The sequence below is a fragment of the Pararge aegeria genome, chromosome 1 (genome assembly GCF_905163445.1).
Source record: "Pararge aegeria chromosome 1, ilParAegt1.1, whole genome shotgun sequence".
Classification (NCBI taxonomy): domain Eukaryota; kingdom Metazoa; phylum Arthropoda; class Insecta; order Lepidoptera; family Nymphalidae; genus Pararge; species Pararge aegeria.
This window is the reverse complement of record NC_053180.1, coordinates 246,103-272,409: the sequence shown is the minus strand read 5'-3', so window position 1 is coordinate 272,409 and position 26,307 is coordinate 246,103. Positions and strand designations below refer to the sequence as shown.

Here is a 26,307-nt window from a genome sequence, read left to right as displayed (position 1 = left end):
CTGTCCCTTTTTTCGTTCAATAAACCACAACACAATCGGATTGAGCGTGTGCATCCCTTCAACCGACCCCTCTCGGTGCGGCCCGGATAACACACCTCATCCAGGATCAACTATGGAAACTTTTCATCTGGACCGAGCGAGTGCATCCCTTCAACCGACCCTTACGGGTACGGCCCGAACGACACAGCTCCACCAGGATCGACAATCGGAACTCTTCATCTGGACCGAGCGAATGCATCCCTTCAACCGACCCCTGAGGATACGGCCCGGACGACACACCTCGACCAGGATCGACACACAGATAAACACATTCGTAATATAAAATATGGCAAATGTCATACCTATGGTTACGGATTATCTTGTTCAGCGTAAATTTCTATTTCATTTTGTATATCCCAGGTCTCAGGATCAGAATATACACTAAGAGTGTCTGAATTGGCTGTGATAGTACGGGAATCGGTAGAAATAGCATCCGAGCATGCAGTCAAGGTGTCATCTCTATCAATTAAAGTTACATCATCAACATCTTCAGGCGCCGTCTCGGCCTCGTCATAATTCAAAAGGTTATACGTTATTTCAAGTAAACCGTCGTGACCTTGGGGCACTGGACGCAAATTCTCGTGGGCATACTTATACACTCGATGAGAACCACTTAAACTTTTCAATTCATACCGATCGTTTTCTAACACCGCAGTTATGATGAATGGGCCCTTAAACTTCCTATCCAATTTAGTTTTATTCCGTTCACTATTTTTAAGAAACACAAATGCACCTTTTCTAAACGGTTTTATTATTGCACGACCCCGATTAAATCGATCAACTTCGGACTTAGCTGCCTTTTGAATATTAGCTGACGCATCTTCCCGTATAGTGTCAAGTTCTAGCCTGTTGCGTTGACTATTAACCTCTGCGTTTAGTCTAGACATACCTAGCGATTGTGCACGAATCCCTAACATCAGTTCTGTGGGTGAGTATTTTGTTACGGTAGATTTGGTGCTGTTGAGAGCAAGTTGAATTTTTCCTAATTCATCGCGCCACGTTTTATTAGGGTCGTTTTCAACAATAGTCAACAAGCTTTTAAGAGTTCGCATAACCCTCTCAACTTGTCCATTTGCCCTGCTAGAGCCCGTTGCAATAAAGTGTAACTGTATCTTATGCTCAGTGCAAAAGCTCTTAAATTCAGAGCTAATATAACAACGACCTTGATCAGCAATTATTCGCTTAGGCGCTCCGAAAAGGTAAACTGCTTTTTGTAACGCGTGTATTGCACTACTAGCGTCGAGAGAAAAAGTATGCTCTAGTAAAACATATTTTGTAAAAGCATCAATTATTACGGAGCAATATTCTTTCCGATCGCTCTTTCCGCTAAGCTTTCCCGTAAAATCTGTGTGTATAGTATGCCATGGCACAGAGACTTTCGGGATTGGGTGAAGCTGGACAGGCTGAGCACCCGATGGACCTTTAGACGCTTTACAAATAATACAAGAGTCAATAAACTTACGCACGCATTTGGACATTTCAGGAAACCAATATTGCTCGTAAAGTTTATCTAAAGTTTTATCCTTGCCTAAATGCTGTATTTCATTGTGAATGTGGTTAATTAACGTCCAAATTAAAGACCGAGGAACTACAGGCAACCAAGAAACAGTCTTGTTTCGGTTAACTTTTTTGTAAAGAATACCCTCTCTTACATCATATGACTGAGCTACCGAATCAGGAAAACCATTAGTTTTGTGTTTTGTAATGAGATCCTGTATCTCACTATCGCGCCTTTGTTCAACGGAAAGCCAATCTTGATAAAGCTCGACATAATGAACTTCTTTCGTCCGTGAATCCTCTGAAGATGTAACATCAATATTCGGAAGAGGATTTCGCGAAAGGTAGTCCGCATGTTCCATTCCTCGTCCTTCTCGATAAACAATGTCAAAATCGTAAGCTTGTAGATAAGCCCACCAACGATGTACGCGAGGAGTGAGATCTTTCTTTGATTTTGAGGCCTTTAGAGAATTGCAATCGGTAAAAACTACAAAATGTCGCCCGTAAAGGTAATGCCGAAAGTGCTCCACCGCTCGTACGACTGCTAATGTCTCTAATTCGTACGAGTGGTAGCGTGACTCTACATCCGTTGTGCGTCGGCTAAAATACTCTACAACATGCGGTAAATTACTTTTCTTTTGAATGAGAATCGCTCCATATCCTTCGGAGCTTGCGTCGGTGTGTAACTCTACTGGTAGTTCTGGATCAAATATAGTTAGTACCGGTTCAGATGTTAATATACGTATTACAGCGTTACGTATTGCCTCGTGTGCTTGAGTCCAGTTAATAGGTCCTTTTAATTTCGTAAAGGGGTACAACGGTCCCACGATGCGAGTAAAATTAGCAATGAATTTCCGAAAGTATGAAGCGAGGCCCAGAAATTGCCGAACCTGAGTAGCCGTTTTTGGTTGGGGAGAGTCTATTAACGCTTGAATTTTTCGAGGATTCGGTCTTATTTCACCACATTGGAGTAAATATCCCAGATATTCTATCTTTTGCTTCATGAATTTACATTTTTTATGATTGAATGTAAAACCAGCTTCTATTAAAGCACCCAAAACATTGTCTAGGCGCTGCAAACCTTCAGTTATATTGTTAGAGTAGCATAAAACGTCGTCCATATAAATCAATGGCTTATCTTTAACATTATTCAGAGCCTTAGTAATGCACCTCTGATAAACTGATGGTGCATTTCGAAGTCCGAATGGCATAGCAAGGAATTCATATTGCCCCTCAGGTGTAACAAATGCTGTTTTTTCAACTGAATCAGGGTGCATAACTATTTGGTGAAAACCAGAAGCCATGTCTAATGATGAAAAATAATTAGCCCCAGCAAGCAAATCTATTTGCTCTTCAATACGTGGCAGGGGATAGTGTTCGGGTTGTGTATTAGAATTTAATTCACGATAATCTACGCACAATCTGTATGATTTATCCTTTTTATCAACTAAAAGCATAGGACTTGCAAATGGGGAGGAGCTTTCTTGAATTACCCCAGCATCTAGCAATTGTTGAACCTTTTCTCGAACTATCTGTTTTTCTACTGGTGCCAATCTATATGGACACCGTTGTACAATTTTATGTGGATCTACTAAGTTAATTTTACACTCTCCGGTTTTTACTCGCCGAGAAGGAATTCCTTCAGTGAAATAGTCGGAATATTTATTTAGTAATAATATTAGCGAATCCTTATCCCTTCCATGTAAATCTGTGTCAATTTCCTTAAAGTCAGGTTTGTTTAAATTTAAATTGCAAATATGAATTTTTTTCTTTGAGTGAAATATAAGATTGTCATTGTCAATTTGAACGCACAACCCTTGCTCAAATATATCCCTCCCGATTATGATAGGATCAGAGACACGACTATCAGGGACCACATGAAAAACTAAATTTACTGAAAATGCTTCTATTACCACATCACTTTGAATTTGGATGGTACATGGTATATCATCATCGCCTATACCACTAAGATAAACGAGACTCTCACGTACAGTACCCCCAAGTTTGTTAGAGAAGCTTTCTTTTACAAGAGAACAAGATGATCCGCTGTCAAAAAGAAAAGAGACTGTCTCACCGGAAGATGTCTTCAAAGTACCCCTGGAAGGGCGGTGCTCGCACTGATGAACTTCCTTAACTGTAGCTCCGCCACCTTTCTTTCCAACCGTACAAAAAGTCGCCACGTGACCTAGCTGGCCACAGGTGTAGCAGATTATAGCACCTTTCTTTTCCATAGTACGTGACGAACTCGAAGTTTCTAGGGATTTTGTTTCAAAATCATCACGCCGCTTCCTACATTCGACTAAACGATGCCCAGGCAATCCACAAAAGTGACACCTGCCAGGAAATTTCTCTAAGGTACGTGCTCGCTTAGCTTCAGGGTCTCTATTTTCCCCATCTAAACGACGCTTTAGAGATATTCCACCAAGTACACGGAATAATTGAGCCCGACTCGTAATCGTTTGTGCATATAATTCGCGACGGACCAAGTAGTCTTTCTGACACAGCACTGAAATAACGAATCCGGTTATGACTTCTTCAGACATCGTAGTTTTAGGTATTCTTTCAATGAGGTTCCATAACCGAAGAGCAGATTCGGACGGTATCTCTTTAACGCCTATTTGGAATCGTAGAATTTCATCAAAGTGGTCTTGCATAAGTTTTGGATTAGCAAATTTAGCTATTAAAATCTCTTTAACTGAACTCCATGTAATCTCGTTTAAATTTAGCTTAGTAAGACACGAAGCTGCACGACCTTTTAGGGCTCCCGTTAGAGCTACGAGTAAGTTGACTCCTTCTAGACGTTTATGTTGCACAATTACTTCCGTAACTTTACACCAATCTTCAATATTAGAATCTGATTCATCCGGATCAAACTTTAAAAGTTGTGTTTGATTAGTATTCGCTGTTGGAACTTGTTGCACTTCTAAAACTCGGGTAAGCAACGCTTCCATGTTACACAAAAGTTGCTCGGCATTTATTTTATTCGGCTGTGTTGCTTCATTTTGTTGTTTGTTACATCCCACTTCTGATAAAAGCGCAGAAGGGCCTTCTTCTAAACTCATTTCTTAACTTATTGTAAATTAACAACTCTTCTTTTAAAATAACAACACAAGTCAGTACAAACACAAAATTATTATATTCCTCTAGTATGTATTATATCACAATAATAATTATTTCAATCTATATTACTAATTATCAGTATTTCAATAAAGACTATCATAAAATAATTTGTTTAAGTTAACAAACAGCGATTCGTCGCAAAAACGGCGCGCTGGTTCTTCCCGCCTCTCGAGAAAAACAAGATGGCGATCCTTTTCCCCGCTACCATAAACGCGACGCTCCGCTAGAGTGACTTTGACAGGCCGTATTCACTCTAAACTTTGACGCGCCGTCATATATTTTATTTGTATTTATATGTAAAATATTTATATATATTATAGTTATATTTATATATATATATATTTTGTTAATTTATTTGTATAATTTTAAATCTTATTTATTGCACCACCTACCTCTTTTCTATGTTTTTTTCCTTTTACGCCATTGGTTGCCTGGAAGAAATCGCTATGTAGCGATAAGGCCTCCAAATTGTACTCTCTTTATATGTATTTATATCTTTGTAACTACTTTTTTTTCTTTGGTGTACAATAAAAGTGTTCATTCATTCATTCCCAACTTTCTAAAATAAATTTTACCTAGCTCCCAATTTGGTACCATGTTCGATGGTACCAAATTAGAATTCAGTAGTACTGTAAAAAATCTAGGTGTTACATTTGACAATACTTTGTCCTAGGCCCCTCAAATTTCTGATTTGAGCCGTAAGATTTTTGGTATTCTAGGTAAATTGAGGAAATGGAAAAATCTACTACCATTTAAAACTAAAATATCTCTTGCTCACACACTCATTTTACCAATCCTTGACTATGCCGATTCTTGTTACTCAGATTTGTCACAACAGTTACTTAACAAGCTTAAACGAATTCAAAACCTAATAATAAGATTTGTGTTTGGGCTCAGGAAGTTTGACCATATAACTCAACACCGAATTAAACTCCAGTGGCTCACTATTAGACACCGACGAAACTATCATATTTTAAGTTTTCTTTACACTATTCTGTTTCATCCACATACTCCGACTTATCTTAAAGATCGCATTCAAAGATTTCATTTCTTGGTGCTATTTCAATTCTTCCACTTACTCTCCGTTCTCAGAGTGACAATAAGCTGGAAGTGCCAATCAGCCGTACGCACTGTTACAATGAGTCATTTACTATCAAGGCAGTTAAATTGTGGAATGATCTTCCACGTGACATTCGTTACGCTAAATTACACAGTATTTTTAAGACTCGTCTAAAGAATTATTATTTAACACTGTAAGTATGATTATTATATACCACATTTACTTTATTTATTATTTATTTTATTTTATATATGTACTGTTTTTGTAATTATTAATACGCACTGCTATAAGGATTCATATGTGAGCCAATTCCTCATAATGGTTGCCTGGAAGAAATCACTATAAGTGATAAGGCCTTTGTGACACATATTTAATTGACTTGTACCTTTGTTCTCTTTTATTTATTTTTTCTTGTGTGCAATAAAGTATTTTTGATTTGATTTGATTTGATCTCTTTTGTAAAAACTTTCTTTCTAATAAATGATTATTTATTTATTTATGACGTTTGATGAGCGTATGAGGTACGATTTAGACCATATAATGTCCGAATCGGTTACATTTTTATATTTAAATTTTTCCATACTCCATGATGACATTAAATAAAATGTCTTCGTCACAAAACTGAGCGCAGGTTCGCGCAAGCAACACAGATGTCAACCGCGCGTCTGTCGGCAGGTGGCGATCCGCAAGCACGCGCCCACCGTGGTCATCATTGACGCGAAGGCCAAGAGCTTCGTGTTCTACAAGAAGGGCGTGTTGTACGACGACCGCTGGTGAGTAGTCCCACGCAGTACAAAGAAATAGATTAACAATGTTTCAGTTGAATCGTTCAACACGACGTATCAAGGTATCTGTATCATGCCAAACAATTACAATTTATAGTTATTTTGAATATTTAACAACCCCTCGGAGAGATGACGTGAGATTTTACTGGACCCTCTCCACCCGCAGCGGCAAGGCGGGCGCGCGGCTGAACCACGCCGTGCTGGCCGTGGGCTGGGGCGCGCGGCGCGGCGAGCCGCACTTCATCCTCAAGAACTCGTGGTCGGACGCGTGGGGCGAGCGCGGCTACGTGCGCGTGCAGGCGCGCGCCAACACGTGCGGCGTGCTCGCCAAGCCGTCCTACCCGCGCCTGGAGGACGCCGACGTGCTGCCGGCGCGCGGCGCCCGCGGGGCCGACTACGACTACTAGCGGCTCCGCCCTGTGCACCCCGCGTCGCACTCGACGTCGCATGGCGCGCGGGACTTTCTAGGAAACTTTCATAAATAAAAATATGTTAATGTAGAAACCGGAGCTGGCCTTTGTCGACAGTAAACTACTCGTTTCATAAATCCTAATACAAAATACTGCGACATAGAGATGCATATTAGATATTGTGTGCGATGAACATAATGAAAACACATGATTACTTATACTTAATGTTTAGTCGATAAATAGAAGGCTTTTTTGTTATTTAATACACGTACGGACTACTCGTGATAGTCATAGTTGCTATAAGTGTTACATTGTGATACTTTTTGCCTAAAAAAACAATAAAGTTAGCAAAGTTTATTAATTGGGATTTCTTATTTATTATCTTACTTTTCCATGAAGACCAAGAGTTCCAAACGAAAGCGTCAACTACTACCCCATCACGCGTCATACTCACGTTCACGACGCATCGTGCTTACCGCGTGCGCTGTATCGGAACGTTGATACCGCAACGTGCCACGCGCTGCGGGTGCACCGTGCTCTCTTCTGGCAGGACTCACCTACCCCTCGAGGGCCTGCAACGAAAACTTTGCCACGTGTCGCCTTTCTGGCGATCTCCACATTTTTAACATCAATTTTCAACTTAATATCTCTGTCATTTTTTAATAGTTTTACCTCTACTTATTATCAACACTACTGTATTGTATTAAAATTGCATGTTTTTTATTTTTTCTGTGCGTTAATTGCAATGAATGGTTTGTAATATTTGCACGCCAGCTAATGGCAATACATCGTGACTTCGTAATTGATATTTTGTGGCATCTATGTAAATGTATGTATTATGCAAATAAAGCCCTATTATATTCTAATATATACTATCATATTCTATCCCAAACTAGATGGCGCCACAAAGATCCTGCATCGCGCTAACAAAGTGTTCACAAAAATTAACTATAAATACAACTTCCAAAGATGAATGGTCGGACCTCGGTCCCCGAGCACGAGCACCCGCTCGGAGGAAGATCTTCCTATTGTTGCGGTCGAGCGTATCACCAGATCTACACATGACATAACATTGCTGACCCGACGTGCTCATCGCAGCACCGCAAAGCGCACCTAATGCACATTGACAGGCAAGCGGGCAGAAATTAAATAATCTTGTTTTGGTTCTCTCTGTATATTAAGCTCCCCTGATAAAAAAAATCAAAAAAATTACAGTTTATAATTATTTAGCAATTTCCTCCCGTTCCCCTATTTCACTAAATTTTAAGAGCCAAAGTACCAAGTTAGTGGATATTATTTGAAAAATTACAGACTTTCATACAAAGTGCCCCTTTTTAACCCACTTGGGGGTTGTTTTCCAAAAAATCCTTATTTAGTGTGCGGTTACTTCATTATGTAATTCGTGGTGTTATGCCACACGTATGTTCAAGCTAGCTCAGCATTGTGCTGCATGCGCCAGTGGGAGCTTACATCGCTGATTTTCAGTTGGCACCTTGTACCAGGTGACGCCACGGAAATGCTTATCCATCCACTGACCACGTTATTGATGTTTAAGAGAGGAGTAACATTGCTAGTGCAACAACAGTGCTAGGAGGTATGTCGAAACTAAACCTCGCACATGCACGCTGCACTGCCTGTTTTGCCTTCATCTATAGCCATTACTCGCTGTGCCATGTGGCTTTAACAGCGCAATCATCCTGCATCTTATGCTATACTTCTGCAACTTGTGTAGCCTCCACATTATATCATACTTGCTGACCCGCGCAACTTCGTCTGCACCAAATCGGTTAATACCGTTTTTAATCTTAGTTCGTTCTTTTAGGATTTTTATACTCGTAACTTCTAAAAGATAAGGCCAATTTGAATAATTTAAAAAGGAATTTGCAGGTACTTAGGTAACCAATCTTATCCCATCTCGCGGACTTTTTTGTAGATAATAATCATTAATTTAAACATGTACTGCATTATTTTTATGTATGATCAATCATTATCACGGTTTGAAAATGTTTCATGTTTTTCCTGGATGAAAAGTAGCCAATGCCACTTTTCTGCAAACATCTATTTCCTACGGGAAAACACGTTTAGAGCGTGATAACTGAATTACACGCGGATTAATTTAAATTATGTGCGTTAAACAAAAATAAAAAGTGCTAATTTTCTCTATTACAGCGCGAGCTATAATAAGAGTGTAACTTTTATTACTCACATTATTTATTTCAGTTTGGACCCAAATCTGAAGTCCCCCAGACGAAGACGAGAGACGAAGTCGCGCGCAGAAGCACTAGCTTCGCTTCCGCGACTTCGTCTTTACTAAAATAATAATGAAATGGGTGACTCAGGACAGGTTCTCAATCTTTGTCCTAATATTAAACGAGTGTATAAATATAATAAGGTATTTTGCTCGTTCAAATGAGATGTCAAAGCGGAACAAGTCGGCGCGGCGTATATAGCGCGCGCGGGGGCGCGGGCCGCACTCTGCCGCTAAGCGGCCCCGCCTGCGCCCGCACCGCACTGATATGTCGGCGACACGGCGCGCCTGCGCGCGCGCTCTGTTCGGCTGCGTTGTCGCTTTCATTGGTGAGAAGCTTTTCTGCTACTAGCGGTAGACCGCGGCTTTTTCCGTATTGTGTTCCCGTGACGGAAGTTTTATATTTCTAAACGTTTTTATTTTAAATAAATTTATTCAGTTTCGGAATGTAGTAAGGAATACATAAGATACTTATTTCGCTGCTAGGAACTAAGATTATGTTGAAGGCCGAGTGGCGCAGTGGGCAGAGACCCTGCTTTCTGAGTCCAAGGTCGTGGGTTCGATTCCCACAACTGGGTAGTGTTTGTGTGATGAACCTGAATGTTTTTCAGTGTCTGGGTGTTTATCTGTATATTAAAAGTATTTATGTTCATTCATTCATCATTTAAATATTCAACAGCTATCTCAGTACCCATGACACAAGCTACGCTTACTTTGGGGCTAGATGGCGATGTGTGTATTGTCGTAGTATATTTATTTATTTTATTTATTATTTCACGGATGTCAGTTGCAGCCCAAAATCTGTGCTCTGCGGGTACACTGATCTGTGTTAAATTTTGTGATTTTCCATACATACTATTGGTATTTCGGTATTATGACATTTTTATTTTAAATCAAAATTAAAAATTGTTATTTAAAAACTTGAATTTAACATTTTTAATAGATTGCGACTAAATTGATAAAAAAAAAAATTGTGACCTCAATTCAAACTTACGCTTCACTTACTTTACTCCATTGCGATGAATTTTCAAAAACCCCCCTTGAGAGCAATCAGTAGGCTAGGTGCCTACTGATTGCACTGCTGCATTGGCTTACGTTATAACGTTCGAAATTTCGTTTTTGCGTCGGGGGTTAAAAAAACCTTTTAAATGCATGTGAGTCAAGAAACATTCTGTAGCAGTGTTGCTTTCCCGCAATCGCCGGAACTCATCGAAGGTGCTTCCTAGAACATATTCTTGGTTATATCATTTTATTTCAAGTTTCTGAACAACGTGTTTCTAGTCGGAGGTCAGAGTCACGGCCAACGCTTACACATTTTACCTTTTACAGGTTTGTGCTATCTAATTACCTAATCAAAATAACAATAATTATATTATATCGATTCAAGGATTTCAAGTTCTCGTAAATGTTCACAAAATGATGTTGTTATACAGAGTTAACGTAGGTACTTACTAACTAATTAACACAGAACAACACTTTGAAGGTTTACATTTTTTTTTACAGAAACTTCTTTCAACTTTCTAACAATTTCATTTTTTTAAAAAGACTTAGTAACTTCAGTACCGGGGCTATTGCGAAGAAAATAGGGTCTTATTATTAGTAATTATTATTAGTATTTATTATCACCTGAAGTTTGTGACCAAAAGTAATTCAAAAATAACCGGGAAGGAAAATCTGTAATCATTAACACCGAACAGGTTCGGGGCTTGGATCACATTCTTTGTGAACGATGGGGCCTGATTGCTGCGGAAGGCTTCAAAAACAACTTAGGCTTGAACTAACATTGGAAAATCAGAAGCTTTTGCGGCGGATTTAAACTGACTCGGATAAGTTCGCGGGCAAAAGCTAGTTATTTTTTGTTTCTAATTTATATCAATTTTACTTCAAAAAGTCTCATCTTTAGCCTAATCTAACCTAACCTAACGACGCACAGTCCTCGACACGATACGAAATCTTTTTTTTTGATTAGATACCGAGATGTCAGTTCTTATATGTCAACGTTCTTTCTTTCTGTCACGTCATTTTGTTTCGGACGTCATCTTAGATTAGGATTTTTCCATAGTGTGTTGTATTCTACGACATAGTATAACCCTTTCTTTATTAATATTTGCATCCATTCCAATCCTAAAACTGAACCTATTATATTGGTATGTCCTGCCAGAGCTTCCTGACTATGTATTTATGCGCTTGAATGCATATAAACAAGAAATTGTAACACTCATCTGTACTGCGGGCATTCAAAACGCTAATAGCGTCTGCGGTTGCGGATTGCCGAGACTGCGGCCTCACCGCACCGCTCACGGATGCCCAACATCGTCTCAACCGGCCGCTAATAATTAGGTATAAAATATGTAAATTCATAACCTTTTGTGGAACGCGAATGAGGTGACGCCGACGAGTAGATCACGACCTCGCCCACTGTCGCCAGACTGCACGGCTAAATGCCACCGATAGAGTTCCAGATAGATTTTTTGTACCTTTTTTTGTAGATTTGGAAAACTTGTTTAAATACTTAGTGATAATAATATAATCCAAGCAATAAGAAAAGCGTAACAATAAACTACCTACCTACTACCAAGTTTAACTAATAATATTTTTTTTAAAGTAGGTAGTACCTACCGAGAAAAGGACGACCGGGCTATAATGGAACTCTATAACTTTAGTCTAGTTCCTGTGTCTTCTTGCTCCAACTTGAACTGTCTAAAAATATTTTCTTATTATTATATAATGCCATGACTTTATGCGCACCGCTACTACTCGCCCTTTGTTAGTTGATACAGAGTACCGACATAACTCGGTGAAACCATCGATCGCCAGAATTTATTTCGTCCTCGGGATTTTAAAGTGTTAGGTATATTTCGAAGTGTTCAATAATGTACTCATGCGATGGTGAATATAAACTGCCTTCGGAATCCCATAGTTTCGGAGATACAATCGACTACTAAAGTACTGATACAAATGACTTATTTGCCATATTATGTACCATATTTGTATAAACTTTCTAATTAAACTTGTCAAATTAGTATTTTCAAAAAGGTTTTATTCATGTAGACCTATCGCAGGCTACGAGTATATATGAATGAACGTTTCATACTTGTGAAGTATAAATGAATAAATGAATAAATATACTACGACAATTCACACATCGCCATCTAGCCCCAAAGTAAGCGTAGCTTGTGTTATGGGTACTGAGATAGCTGATGAATATTTTTTTATGAATATAATACACATAAATACTTATAATATACAGTTAAACACCCAGACACTGAAAAACATTCATGTTCATCACACAAATACTTTCCAGTTGTGGGAATCGAACCCACGACCTTGGGCTCAGAAAGCAGGGTCGCTGCCCACTGCGCCACTCGGCCGTCAAGTATGAAATGTTCATTCATATATTACCAATTGCCATTATTGGGAGGTGATGGTGACAACTACATTCGCTATCTTGGGGGGTTCCAAGTGAGCCCTGCTGTAAGAAGAACCAATAAATTTAGCCGGGGGTTTCATTTTTTTGTCTTCACCATCTCACAGTCAAATTAGAATTTAGCTATGAAGATATGCTCAATATCATTAAATGTAGAGGTATGCGCTGAATTCCATAGTGGTGTAATTTTCATAATCAAAAGCCTTGTACAGGTCACAGAAGACACCAAGTGTATCTCGTGACTCCTCTCAGGCTTCAAATATATTCAGTGTTAACTCTACAGCAGCGTCGGTCGTTGAGCGCCCCCGTGTAAAACCAAATTGCTTGGCGTGCAATAAATAGTTTTTATTAAAATAGTTAAATAACTGATTGAATAAGTATAAGTTTTTCAAAGATTTTACTTAGATTGGTCTATAGAGTTATTAAATATGAATATTTGAATGACAATAAGCATTTGCACACTTGCTAAAGTCAATATCCTTAACTTTTTTATATGTGGGTACATATGTTGTACAAGGTCATATTTAAAATATATCTGAAGGCATTTTCTTGGTATGGCTAATTTTTACAATATGGAAATGTATACATAAGAAAACTATTAGCATGCAAGGATTGTAAGAGAGTTTTAAAATTTCTGTTTATTAATTCTGTTTTGTTGATTTCCTATTTCCAATAAGTATCTAATATTAAATTAGTTACTACATCATATCATCACACATATCTCTATTAATTATAACAATAAATAGGCTCACGCTTTGTCAAAAATAATCGCTGTATATCGCTATAACTTGTATACGTATACCTTTAGGCCAAGTAATCCCCAGAGCGGGGATCACAGCCCCTTTACCGCAAATGGCGCCCAATCTCCAGGCTGAACCCTGAGTGTGCCCACCCCAGCCGCCACTTGTCTCCACCGCCAACAGTACGAAGAGTTAGCGTTTCAGAAGTTGACAATAGTTTTCTTTTTTTTTGTTGGGAGTGAATCGGCACCGGCCTCCCTCTCGGTCCGGCCAAGTTAAACAGCACAGCTAGTTTTATTTTATTAATACTAATAGTTAATAGTAATAATAGATGCGATATCACACCGGAAGTATACCGACTTTGTCTTTAAATATTTTCTGAACGAAATCTTAGCTTAAGCCCAATACGATGTTTCAGCCGGTATAGCCGACCCGCTGGCGTCTCTACGAGCGTGTTAGGAAATAGGGAATTACAGCACTTTATCTATGATAAACCCGATGATTATATTAAATATATCAACAAATCATAGTTTGTATACTCATTGATAATGTATTGAAAATAGAATAATGGACTTTAGTAGACTGTCAAATAAAAGTATAGGATCTATGGCGGGAGACGCGAGTTTGACAAGTTAGATTGGCGGCAAAGAAAAAGTGAGGACGGATTTAAATTAATGAATTGAGGATAGAAGATTTATAATGGAAACGATAAACGTAACGAAATACTGTTGTGGCGGAACAAGAGTTGTATATACTGGTGATGGAGTTGAGATAAGTTGTTAAAAGTTGTTGGTACTATGGTTGTACCTGATGTTGCATCAGATAAGTATATCTCATCCTTTGGGTTATTTATTGGTATCATATATGGAGCCCTAGCATTATTTTACACACACAGTTTATGTAGCAGAGGTTGCTCTATACAAACAACTTGTTCCAAAAGTCCTGATGTTATAAGTGATCATAGTAGTTATGTTTTAACTGTCTTAAAATATGTCTTGTATCAAAGGGCCTAGCGTTATTACATATAACAATGTTGTAATTGTGTTTATAAGTCTTTTTAATTGATTGAATAAAAGAGCAACGGTAGAGTTTCTTGCCAGTGGTCTTCTCTGCCGAAGACAGCATTCCGAACTGGTAGTAGAGTCATTTGAAGGTAACAAGTAATATGAATTATAGAGAAGCCTAATATACAGTATTAGAGTCAGTCCAGTTGTTTTATTTCACTCCTTGGGAAGTCAGGTTTATAGAGTACAGACCCACAACACTGCTCTAAAGCAGGTTGGTGGGATTTAATGATGTCTTTTATAAATTTAATACTTTAATAGGAAGGAAGAATAATAGTCATGAGAATAAATAAGTACTGCTAAGAAACTAGTATTTAGCTTCAATAATACTGTTAATTAATGAAAGATCTAAGTGCCATCCTGAACATTGTGGGTATTATTGAAAGGAATATCTAACTACCTGGGCTTTCCATTCTCTATATTTTTTTAGCAAGCGCGTCTCGCAGAGATGCAGGCACGTTCTGTGTTAAAGTACTGCGGTATTCCCCATTTTTATTACTTTCTTATGTATATGTTGTCTCGGCGATTAGTCGTGACGGGTTAACTTGTCGCCATGTGTTCCAGGGTCGACCTCGTGTGCGGCCGTCGGCAGCGATGTGATGGCGGAAGTTGCAGCGCCGTCAGCTCTACAAACGTTCCTGAAGCTCATCTCTGGTAAGCTTTACAATTAGTTATTTTATTAGCAGCGACGCAGTGCTCGTTGATACATATGCGTGATGTGTGTTGCGTGTTCTCTGTGCAGGCTACGACGCCGACGACGCCGATTATGCCTGGCCGCAACGCCTGCGCACTGGTGAGCATGACGCGATCCTCTCGTGTCGTTGCTGGGAGTTTTTCTGAGAGAGCTCTGTTTGCAGGTCGCAGGGAGCCCTACCGCGTGGCGAGTCTACCGCTTCTACTGCTGCCGGTGGCGCTGCAGGATTCGCGGGAGTTCGGTAAGCATCAATCGTTTCCTAAAAGCGGATAAAAAAAACATTTTTTTAAACCACAACCTTTGTGTCGGCGCCGCGAAGTCAGTCGAGACGGGTAATTTTGTTTTCACATATTCATTTTAAAGTTGCCCAAATTAAAATTAAATCCACCTAAGCTTCCACGATCCCCGGTTTCGTGCCGCTCGAGTCAGCGATGAAATCGTTATACCTTCTTTAATTTTTGCAGATCAGTATGAAGTAGGAGCCAATAGAAGACGACTGGCCGCAGAGTACGATGCCGACGAGGACAGTGGGCGCGCGGAGCGGGCGCCGCGCCGCCCCGCGCGCCCTGCGCCGCCTGGCGACGACGACGACCGCGCGGCCCCCCTCGCCGCGACTTTCCCTCCCGCCGGTACGTGCGCATATTTTGGAAAACAAACAGCTATACATTTTACACAGTCTAAACCTTAGATAAGATAATTCGACGAAGCCAGTAGTTTCTCAAATTTGTAGGTACATATTTACTAGGCACATTGCCCGATCGGATAGACCATGTGACATTATGCTGTGAAAATAGACCAGCCTAGCAGTTTCTACGTCGGTCATGCTTATCTTCTTTACCGCATAGGTAGCAGAACGATGCCTGTTCGATAAATTATTTACACGAGGGACCCATTGAAGTTTAGCATCTTACGTTATTCCTAGGTAGTACAGTTCTCACGTGTTTAACATTTGGTAAAGAAAATTTTATACACATGGTTTTTTTCCGTTAAGAACCAAATTATTAGCTTCAAACCACTGTATCACTTTAGCGAGAGAGATGTTTACGTCGTCAAAAGCAAATTTACGGCGATTTATTTTAAAAGTTAGATATCATCAGCAAACAGAACTATCTCGTGTTTGTCCTTGAAAAGGTAAGGAAGGTCATTCATGTAAATAAGGAGCATAAATGGTCCTAATATAGACCCCGGTGGGACACCAATTTTCAAAACTGATCCATTAGTCTTTTCCATTTACGCCCACTTTCTGAATTCTATCGTGTAAATAGTAATTGGTGTAATTTTCTGAATAACGTTTCGTGTTGAACACAATCAAACGCCTTGGGCAAATCTTAGAACACGCCTAGTGCGTGATGTGACTCCTCCCAGGCTTCATATATGTTTTGTATTAGCTGAACACCTGCCGCTATTGTTTTGCGACCTCGTGTAAAACCAAATTGCTTTGTATGAAGTTCATATTTATGAAAATGGTAAAGTAATTGATTTAAAATCATATCAATCATACTTTTGAAAATGGTAAAGTAATTGATTTAAAATGAGTTTTTCAAAGATTTCACTGAAAGTGGGTAGTACGGATATTGGTCTAAAGTTAGTGGGGTCAGAAGTAATCGTACTAGCCGATTTACTAACTACTACGTGGAACTATTTTACTAAGTTTCCTTAAGTCGGGAAACACACCACAACCTATACAGTTATTGAATGTTAATGCTATGTCGGGTGCAACAATATCAATTGATGATTTGTTCGTTTAATAATTAATAATTCAAAGGCTTTAATTACGTCAGTCACATGACTGAATTTAAAAGAATATTATATTAACGACTGGAATTAATGCAACGGGAGAGACCAATGCATAGTTTCGCATATTTAAGAGTCATCGCAGCGGCTCGTGGAACAGTTCCGTGCGCAAGTGCCGAGCGACCCGTCGCAGCCGCCCATCCTGCAGTCTGCGTTCGACGCCAGCGAGCGCCTGCTGCTTGTGGACGACGGCGAAGACGGTGACAACGGCGACGAGCGCGACGACAGTGGCGATGGCGACGCCGGCAATGAGGTGCGGGAGCCGACGCGACGCGCGCGCGCGCTTGTGCCGGGTGCGCGCGGCAATCCGCTGTCGCCGGGCGCACGCGGCAGTCCGCCGCCGCCGCGCTTCGAGAGGCCGCTAAAGCTGCGCGCACTGCTGACGGTGCCGCGCGCCGACTACTCAGAGACCTACACCGTGTGGTATGTTGTGCGGCGACAGCCCGTGTCGCAGAAGCGCGCGCGGTGAATGAGCATTAGTTATTAACTGCTTTCATGTTTTGGTGTCACTAAGAGGGGAGTAGGCTTTTGCAACATTTCTCATTGATGATTGTAGCTTGGTCGTGCTGGCTTTTGGTCGTAGCGCGATGTTATATAGTTTTAAAACACACTATTTAATGACTCAAAATATTACTACGCAGGTGGAATCCGGAAAACGGAGATTCCCGTATCCATTTCCAGGACGGCTCGGCGGGCGCGTTCCGCAAACTTCTGCCCAACGGGCTAGTGCAGAGGGTAGAGGTGAGACTCCAGCTTGCTACTCCTTGCAGGACCTACCGTCCACTGATAATTGTTATTCGTTTTAATCGAATAAATCAAAGAAACGAATTTTAAAGTATGATTACTTAAAAACACGCATGTGTTTATAACATTTTTGGCATTACCCGAAGAGAAGTGGTGGTTCCAGTTTTTGTGTATTTCGGAGTCGTTTCTAGATCACGTCAGGCTTTCCTTTATTTTGATTATTTAAAGCAGGTACTTATAATTTATCGTAGTACCTGCCGACTTAATAGGTTTGGATAGTTTTGACTCCCGTCAATAAAACTGGTTGTTCGTTTTACTTTCCTTTCTAGTAGTGTTGCCCAAATGCAAGAACAAGACGAGACTTAGCCAGTCTTGGTCTTGGTCTTGCGCCAATACACCTGGTCTTGGTCTTGGTCTTGGTCTTGCGCTCCCAGTCTTGGTCTTGGTCTTGGTCTTGCAGCAAGAGTCTTGCAAGTCTTGCAATTACCTATTAGTCTATTACTATTTATTAAAGTTTACTTTAAATCTTAGAAAAACGTATTAGAATTGGAACATTGTGAGCTTGAATTAACATAGCCATAGTAAAGATCAAGCAGATTAATAAATAACTGAAGATTTGATAAGAAATTCGAAAAATCAACTGACCTATATGTCGTTTTCCATGGAAGTAACTGTTTCTTAATAAACATTTATGATTTATAAGCTTACATTTGCTAAAACAACTTGTAAAAACTTAAGAAATATAATGACTAAATGTACAATAATAGTACCTAAGTAATTAGTTTAAAACCATATAAGTAATCAATATTATAATTACTTACTAGAATGAATTATTATGACATCTACTACCTATCCTCACCATTTTATCCTAATCATAATACTACTTGCGTGATCAGTATAATGTATTCATTTTCATTCTAAGCACTCTGAAACTTATTTATTCTTTGGAACACCTGTAGGTACTCTTAAAATTCTAAATTATTTTGCATGAATAGTGTCAAATGTTATGATTTCGGCGCGGCGGCAACGATTGTTTTAGATTTCAAAAGAAGCCGCCGGCGCGTGTATCATAACCATGTACTTCCGAAAAGCGGCAAATTTCTTTGAGAAGTAAGTACAAAACCTTTGATGCCGCATTATCAAAGTGCCGATGGTTAAAACATAACTATGCATGCACTCAGTTTGATTTTAATAGATATTTTTTTATTCGCTATGTTTATGGTATTAGTCGTAATGCGCATAGGTCCAGTTTTTCATATTCTTTGATATAGTTTTTTGCGTCTCATAGAATTCCTAAGCGTACCTACCTACCTATACACCGAACTGTTACACCTAACTACTCCGTGAAATAGCGCTAAGTCCTAGCTGCAAGACGCAAGAGTCTTGCAGGCTATGTCTTGTTCTTGCTCAAGTCTTGCACGGTCAGTCTTGGTCTTGGTCTTGCTAAAAATACGCGGTCTTGTTCTTGGTCTTGGTCTTGCAAAAACGCAAGAACAAGACCAAGACTGCAAGACCAAGACTGAATTTGGGCAACACTACTTTCTAGACAATTACTTCTTCCCAAAATTAGGTCTAACCTAGACATACACCTTTTAACTTTTTTCCTCTAGACCTTTTAACCTTCTACCAACTGTACTTATAAGTTCACTATCCTCGTTTTGCCCACCATCACCGATTAATTCCCCCTTATTCTTCCTACTGACATTGACATTCCTCCTACCAAGAAGTGTTCGTTCACAAATCGGGAATAATCAACAACTGGTGTCGTATCGATATAATTTTCTTGACTTATTATTAGTTCTGTTTATTACAATTTGTTTGTATGGATACCTTATTTATTTATTCTATTCCAAATGTTAGACCATATTATATTACTACAGATGCACGTGGACCGCTCGGGCGCGGGCGCGGTGCGGCGCTGCGGCGTCAGCACGGTGGCCGAGCCCGCGGCGCGCGCGCACCCCGCGCTGCCGGACCTGCAGCTGTTCGCGTTCGCGGGTGAGTGTGGCGGCGGGGCGGCGGGGTGGCGGGGCGGCGGACTGACGGGGGGTGTGCGCAGGCTACGACGAGCTGGGCGCCGAGCGCTGGCAGCACCGCGCGGCGGCGGGCGGCGCGCGCGGCGAGGCGCTGTCGGCGCTGCACGAGCTGCTGGTGCGGCGCGAGGCCGACGACTCCGTGCGGCCGCTGCGGTGAGTGTGCGCCGCGCCTGCGCGCCGCCCGCCGCCGCTGACGCCCGCTCTGCGCAGGTACCGCGTGGCAGTCAACAGCTCGGTGCTGGGCGCCGACTGCGACGGCTACCAGCACTTGTACTTGGACGCGCGCCATCACAACCGAGGACCGGAATTTTTTGAAGCCGACCTAGGTTCGTACCCCTCGAAGTTAGTATGATTTTGTTCACTCATTTATTTCAACGGTTTACATAGTCTATATTGTTTCCATTGAAGGTTGGAGGTTTGTTGATTATTGGTTGTTTTCGATGCATTAATTTACAACCCTACTTTGGAACCTTTTTGGTCAAGAGAGCGAATTATTTCCTGTAGTTCTTTCGGTTTTTTACTAGTAAAACAATATCGTAAGTTAAACTTGACTCGATAGGTGTAGATATTTAAACCTATAATAACCGTTAAGTGTAGATGAAGTTGCGTGGGTCAGCTAGTTACTATCGATCGACGTTAGATCAAATTGTAAAAGTTATACAATTTGACGCTCAAAGGGTAACCGCGATTGACGTCAGTGAATCCAGGTCACCTCCAATAGGTTTGTGGGTCGTTGCACGTCGCGATTTTCTGAGGATAGGATGGGTTCGTATGTAACAAATTCTCTAAGCATTATGCACCGCCATTGTCGTAACTTTAGATGGCTCCTTACGTCGTTAGTAATCATCAAAGAGTAGGTGAAACGTTTTATCTCTACGCATCACCCAAATCATTAGGCATCAAAACGGGCATAAGTCTTCTTAGAAAATAGACAAAACGATCAAGTTTGCTACACAATTTTTCAATATGTACTTTCCAATGATTATATTTATCATACATATGTTTAATATTAAGCTTTACTGGTTTGCTTTAATTTGTTTAAATTTTAGTTTAGTTTGTTTTAGACATATTCTCTAATAGGTTGATTGCCTTCATTCTTTCCCTTTAAATACCATTCTAATTTAGTCAATAGTATTTTATTTGACACTAAATCAAATAGACTCATATCTAGAAATACTGATACAATCGACTTTCCAGAGTCGAAACTCAGTGTTATAATTTCATTTAAATCAAAGCATACTAGAGTTGTGCTTTCGTTTTTTCTAAATCCAAATTGTTGTTCTTTTCGTATATTTTTAGATGTGATAAATTAATGTATTTTACTGTACATTGCCTTTCCGATATTTTGGACAGAATTAAGATAAGAGTCTTCGGGCGCTACTTATTTAAAGTGCGTTTATCTTATTTTTTATGCAAATGTTTCACTATTGAGTATTTTCAATTACTAGAAAGTATTGAATTAATAAAACAACAATTCATAATCTGGCGAATAGGTGGAGCTACTATATGTTTAACACATGGTTTTAACATTTCTGTTTTCAGATTTACATATTCTCTTGATTTTTAGTTGTTTAAATTTATTATTATTTTCTGATCATCGTTTACATATGCGGACTTAAAAAATTATATTGCTATTTTTTGGTATTGTTTAAGGAAAATAACATTATTTTTTTTAATTAGTGGAAGTACTATTAAGTCATTTGTTGGAACGAGTTGGTCTTCGATTTGAGATTTTAGGTGATTAATGTATTTTTTAATTTATCCTCTCACACAACATTTATTATAATAATAAAGAAATCGCAGTAAGGACCTTAGACTTGGCACGACTTTTTCTAGATTTCATTACTTTTTAGAGATAAACGAGCAGCTCTATCGCGACTTGGCTAGTTTTTTTACAGAATTTTTTTGGTGGTGGGATTATAATTATTGGCTAAAGAGTTCGCGTTTGAAATGTGATTGTAGTATTTTTGAATTATCGTTTGAGCGCTCGGTAAATCATAGATGCAAATGTCTGGATTAGTTTATTTAGCTTATACTGATTTATTACCTTGTTTACTATCTTTTGCCTGTTTGTCCATATTTTTTAACACTATTTTCGTTATTTTGACTATAGAAATGGGGCTTACCAGTGAGCTTACATATATAGTAACCTTTTTCAATCAATAGGGCTCTCAGTAACACTCATCTTTATTTTTGTCATACACTGTTCGTATGGGACATTACAACACAGTTCACAGTACAGTTACAATGGAAAAATGTAGGGCATATATATTTATAAATCTCGAATAGGGTGAAAGATGTGCGACCAGCGCGATATGTTTTGGCGTTAAGTGGCCGGTGTCCGGGTCGCTGTTGCAGCCGAGCTGTGCGACGAGGTGCGGCCGCTCGGCGCGTCGGAGCCGGCTCTGCAGCCCCTGCGGGAGTTCACGCGGCCGCACGACGCGCAGCACGACGCGGCGCGACTGCAGCGGTGAGGCGCGGGAGTACTCGGCGGGCAGTGCATGAATGATAGAGGATCGCTTGAGATCAGTCTCAAGCAGACAGTCGACTTTGATAGCTGATAATGATATAAAAATGACAAATTTTTTTCATATACCATTTACTAAATCCCATCTCGGAAAACAAGCGCCTATTATACGTATTTGTGCGAAATACAACGATTTATCTAAAAAGATACCTAGCATCGATATCTTCCATGACTCACCCACAGCTTTTAGAAAAAAACTCACCGAACATTTATCGGTGAGTTAAATTTTGTGTTAAATTTTTTTTATTTTTTGCAAATTAAGTTTATATGACGCTTTGTCAATGCTATGTGCACTTGTCATTGACGTGCATATCAGTCCATGTGTTCGTGTGTGTCCTATGTTTAAAAAACGTGTAATATGCATGTTGTTAGTGCTCTTAAATAAATAAATAAATAAATAAATAAAATGTTGGAAACCCAAAGTGCACGGTCCTAGTTACGGCCACGAGGTTATACCATTGCGTAAACTAGTGAGGGTGCAGTGATCGGTTCACGTTAGCTAGATTGTATTGTGTAACGAAATATAGTACTTTACTTGTGAAATTCTATCGAGAGCTGAGAATTAGTGTTGAGGCCAATATGACTCTAATCCAATCAGCCACCCGCAGGAGATGGTAAACTGTCTGAAGTCTGTTGTGATCCTGTTTAATGTAAAACTATTGCAAAAAAATGGAAATTTTCAAAGATCATAAAAGTTAAAAGCGATGTCAATAAAAAAAAAGAGGTTTAGTTCCTTCGCCTGATTCGTAAGTTTCAAATTTTTCTTCTTGATCTTCTTCTTGTTCTTATTTTCTTGCTTCTTCTTCGTCTTCATTTTGGATGCAAGAAAATTGCGTCAATAGCGATGTATCGCATGACACTTCGTCGGAATCAAAGGAAGCCTCCATTGTTTGTGATTCAACATAAGAGCACGACCGATTATGACGATAACAACTTTTATAACTTTGGAATCGTTATATCTCAGAAACGGTGGCCGAATGAAAAAAAATATTGATACATTTTTATAGATAATTTTATGATCTACAATTTTTGTCTAAGACACTTTTATGATAAAACTTATCGCTTTTGCTGAAAATCGCGAAAAACTATTTTTTTTTTACCTTTGACCTTGAATATTTTTTTTCCATACACGGGAATGATGGGGAACTTTCAAATATTATTTATAATTATGAACTCTCATTTTTTGGTCTAAATTGAACGGACTAAACAGTGTAAAATGCAAACATTATTTGGAATTTTAAGAAATAAAAAAATCACAAAAAAACTTATCTTAGGGATGCAGCAGACACATTATAACTATTTAGTGCGATTTAACATAGTGTCCACCATCGTGGTGGACACTATGTTAAATCGCATTTCACAAACAAAATCTCACACTACTATGGTGAATGCTTTCTCACTATTACATCACCAGATCAGAACATAACACTTTTCAAATAACGTTATTGAATTGGACTGAAGTAATTTATCCCAGTTGAAAATTTGCGTCCTCGGCCTTCCACTGCAGATGCAAGGGAGACGCACTTTTGACAGCCCGAGATGACAGTTCTCCGTTCTCCTCCGATATCCGTGGTCCGTACAACGGAATAACAAAACAAAAAAAATAATAATACAAATTTCCTAGACTAACAGAACAGTTTCAAATTTGTCCTGTAACAATATAAATACAACCATAGCTTTGAAGAAGAAATGCGTTTAAATTATAATATGTTCTATAATCTGACAATTATAAAAATAGTTTTAAACAGACCCTAGTGGTGGTATCTCTCGGTTTCCTCGTGCAACATTGAGGCATTTTATCGAAACACATAACAGAGGACACCGCGAGCTGATCGAAATTGAAAGCTATCGATAGATTTTGCAAAATGCAGTGTCACTCTTGCGTGTACAGGTTCAAACAGCAGCACGGGCGGCAGTACGCGGACGACGCGGAGGAGGCCGTCCGCCAGAACCTGCTGAGGCAGAGCGCGCGCTTCGTGGCGGCCGGCAACCGCGCCGGCGCCTCGTTCCGGCTCGGCCTCAACCTGCTGGCCGACCGCCTGCACGCCGAGGCGCGCGGCCTGCGCGGCGTGGCGCGCGACGGCGAGCGGCGCCGCGCCGAGCGCTTCCCGCACGCGCGCCGCGCGCTGCCCGCGCTGCAGCGCCGCCTGCCCGCGCGCTTCGACTGGCGCGCGCGCGGCGGCGTGTCGCCCGTGCGCTGTGAGTGTCCGCGCGCCGCCGGGCCCGCGCACTGCGTCGCGCCGCGCTCAACTAACTCGCGCGCCTTCAGTCCAGGGCGCGACGTGCGCTTCGTGCTGGGCCTTCGCGGCGGCGGGCGCGGTGGAGGGCGCGCTGTTCCGGCGCAGCGGCCGCCTCACGCCGCTCTCCGAGCAGCAGCTGGTGGACTGCGCGCACGAGTGAGTGCCGCGGGGGCCGAGGCGCGCGGGCCGCCGGCCGCTGACCGCCCGTCTGTTGCGCAGGTTCGGCGCGCGCGGCTGCGGCGGCACGTGGCCGAGCCGCGCCTACGACTACGTGCAGGAGCGCGGCCTGGCGGCGCTGGACGACTACGCGCCCTACGAGGGGGAGGTGGGCTCGCGATACACGATGCGATAACATGTAACATAACAACGTAACACGTAACATAACAACGTAACATGTAACATAACAACGTAACATCTATTGTACCTTGGAAGTAAAACCTTTGATGTGAAGATAAACGTCATGAAGCTCTCTTGTGCCGCTATGCCTCCTCTGCGTACCTGCATATTTATTTTGAGGACGTATTTGCAGTAGCTCTACAATATGGGAGTACCAGCTACTACTGCAAGCGGCAACTAAATTCGGTACGCTTTCTGATTAAATTAAACTAGATGAAATCTTGCTAAACATATCTACACAAAATTGGGTTCCTAACTGCAGGGTGTATTTATTACATTTGTTGACAATCATAATATTGAATGCTATATCAGCGATTCTCCGCCACATCTCCAAACAGAATTAACCATTTTGTGTTAAAATTGAGTTGGTGTAATTGTATAAACATCTGGTATACAAAACGTAATGATAATGGGAACCATTGGAAATGAAATTTAGGACAAAATAATTGTAAATATTAATTATTATTATGACAAATTAATATGTCAGTGTAATAATAAGTGTCTTCACAAGATTGGTCGTCCCGGTGCGCAGGTGCAGGCGTGCCGCGCCGCGCCGGCCGCCGCGCGCATCAGCGGCCACGTCAACGTCACCAAGCACAGCGTGCCGGCGCTGCAGGTGAGCCGCCGAGCACGCGCCGCCATGCGTATTGGTTCACTTTACAATTGTACTGCAACGGCCGGTTGCTCAAAGAAGTGGAGTTCACTAAAAGTCGTTTGCCACGCGCAGGTCGCCATCCAGCAGCACGGGCCGGCCGTCGTGATCGTGGACTCCAGTCCGAAGAGCTTCACTCTGTACAAGGCCGGGGTGCTCTATGACGAACGCTGGTAAGTGTCGCGTTATTTGTTACTGCGTGACGTAAGCGTTTGTTATTGTTTTAATTGTGTTTTCCAAAATAAAAAGTAAGATTGATTAATCGGTTCCGAGATTCAGCTCAGCCGAGGTTATCCTCTCCTCGCATACCGCAAAGTCGAGCGTCGGTAATCGGTATGTTGTAGAGACAGTCAACTTTTGAGTTCAGAATGTTCGCTCGGTTGCCATCTCACTGCTCAATGTTTCCATTATTGTTAACAGTTCTAAGAAGAGTGCAAAGCACGCCGTCCTCGCTGTGGGATGGGGCCAAGAGAAGGGCGAGCCGCACTTCATCCTCAAGAACTCGTGGTCGGACGCGTGGGGCGAGCGCGGCTACGTGCGCGTGCAGGCGCGCGCCAACACGTGCGGCGTGCTCACGCACCCGTCTTACCCGCGCCTAGAAGACGACGACGTGCTGTAGTGCGATATGCGAAATGTCAAATTAGCAACAAAGATTCTTCCTTTTCTAATAAACCCCAAGAAAGTCAAGAATTGTTGTTTCCTTATCCATTTCATCGCGATCCTCGTAAGTAGAAGAAAAACAAACAAACAAAACACATTGTGGTGTGTTTCCTGACCTAATGAAACTTAGTAAAGTAGTTCCATTGTTTAAATCGGGTATTACTTTTAACTCCA

General features: G+C 40.9%; 2 protein-coding genes across 2 annotated transcripts in view; both read left to right on the top strand.

Moving 5' to 3' along the window:
* LOC120623854 overlaps positions 1-6,908 on the top strand; it is a 32,917-nt gene extending 26,009 nt beyond the window's left edge. The window contains exons 16-17 of the mRNA XM_039890164.1: positions 6,392-6,489; positions 6,668-6,908. Coding sequence (XP_039746098.1) covers positions 6,392-6,489; positions 6,668-6,908 — 339 coding nt within the window. The remainder of the gene's footprint in view (positions 1-6,391; positions 6,490-6,667) is intronic.
* Positions 6,909-9,427: 2,519 nt separating this feature from the next.
* Positions 9,428-26,092, top strand: LOC120623777. The gene is made up of 17 exons (XM_039890043.1): positions 9,428-9,488; positions 14,955-15,044; positions 15,133-15,183; positions 15,248-15,325; positions 15,549-15,713; positions 16,953-17,301; positions 17,520-17,619; positions 19,503-19,620; positions 19,682-19,811; positions 19,869-19,984; positions 22,017-22,128; positions 24,077-24,384; positions 24,455-24,581; positions 24,645-24,750; positions 25,354-25,437; positions 25,549-25,646; positions 25,894-26,092. Exons 1-17 carry the CDS (start codon positions 9,428-9,430, stop codon positions 26,090-26,092), a joined length of 2,292 nt encoding a protein of 763 aa, XP_039745977.1.
* The last annotated feature ends 215 nt before the right edge of the window (positions 26,093-26,307 follow it).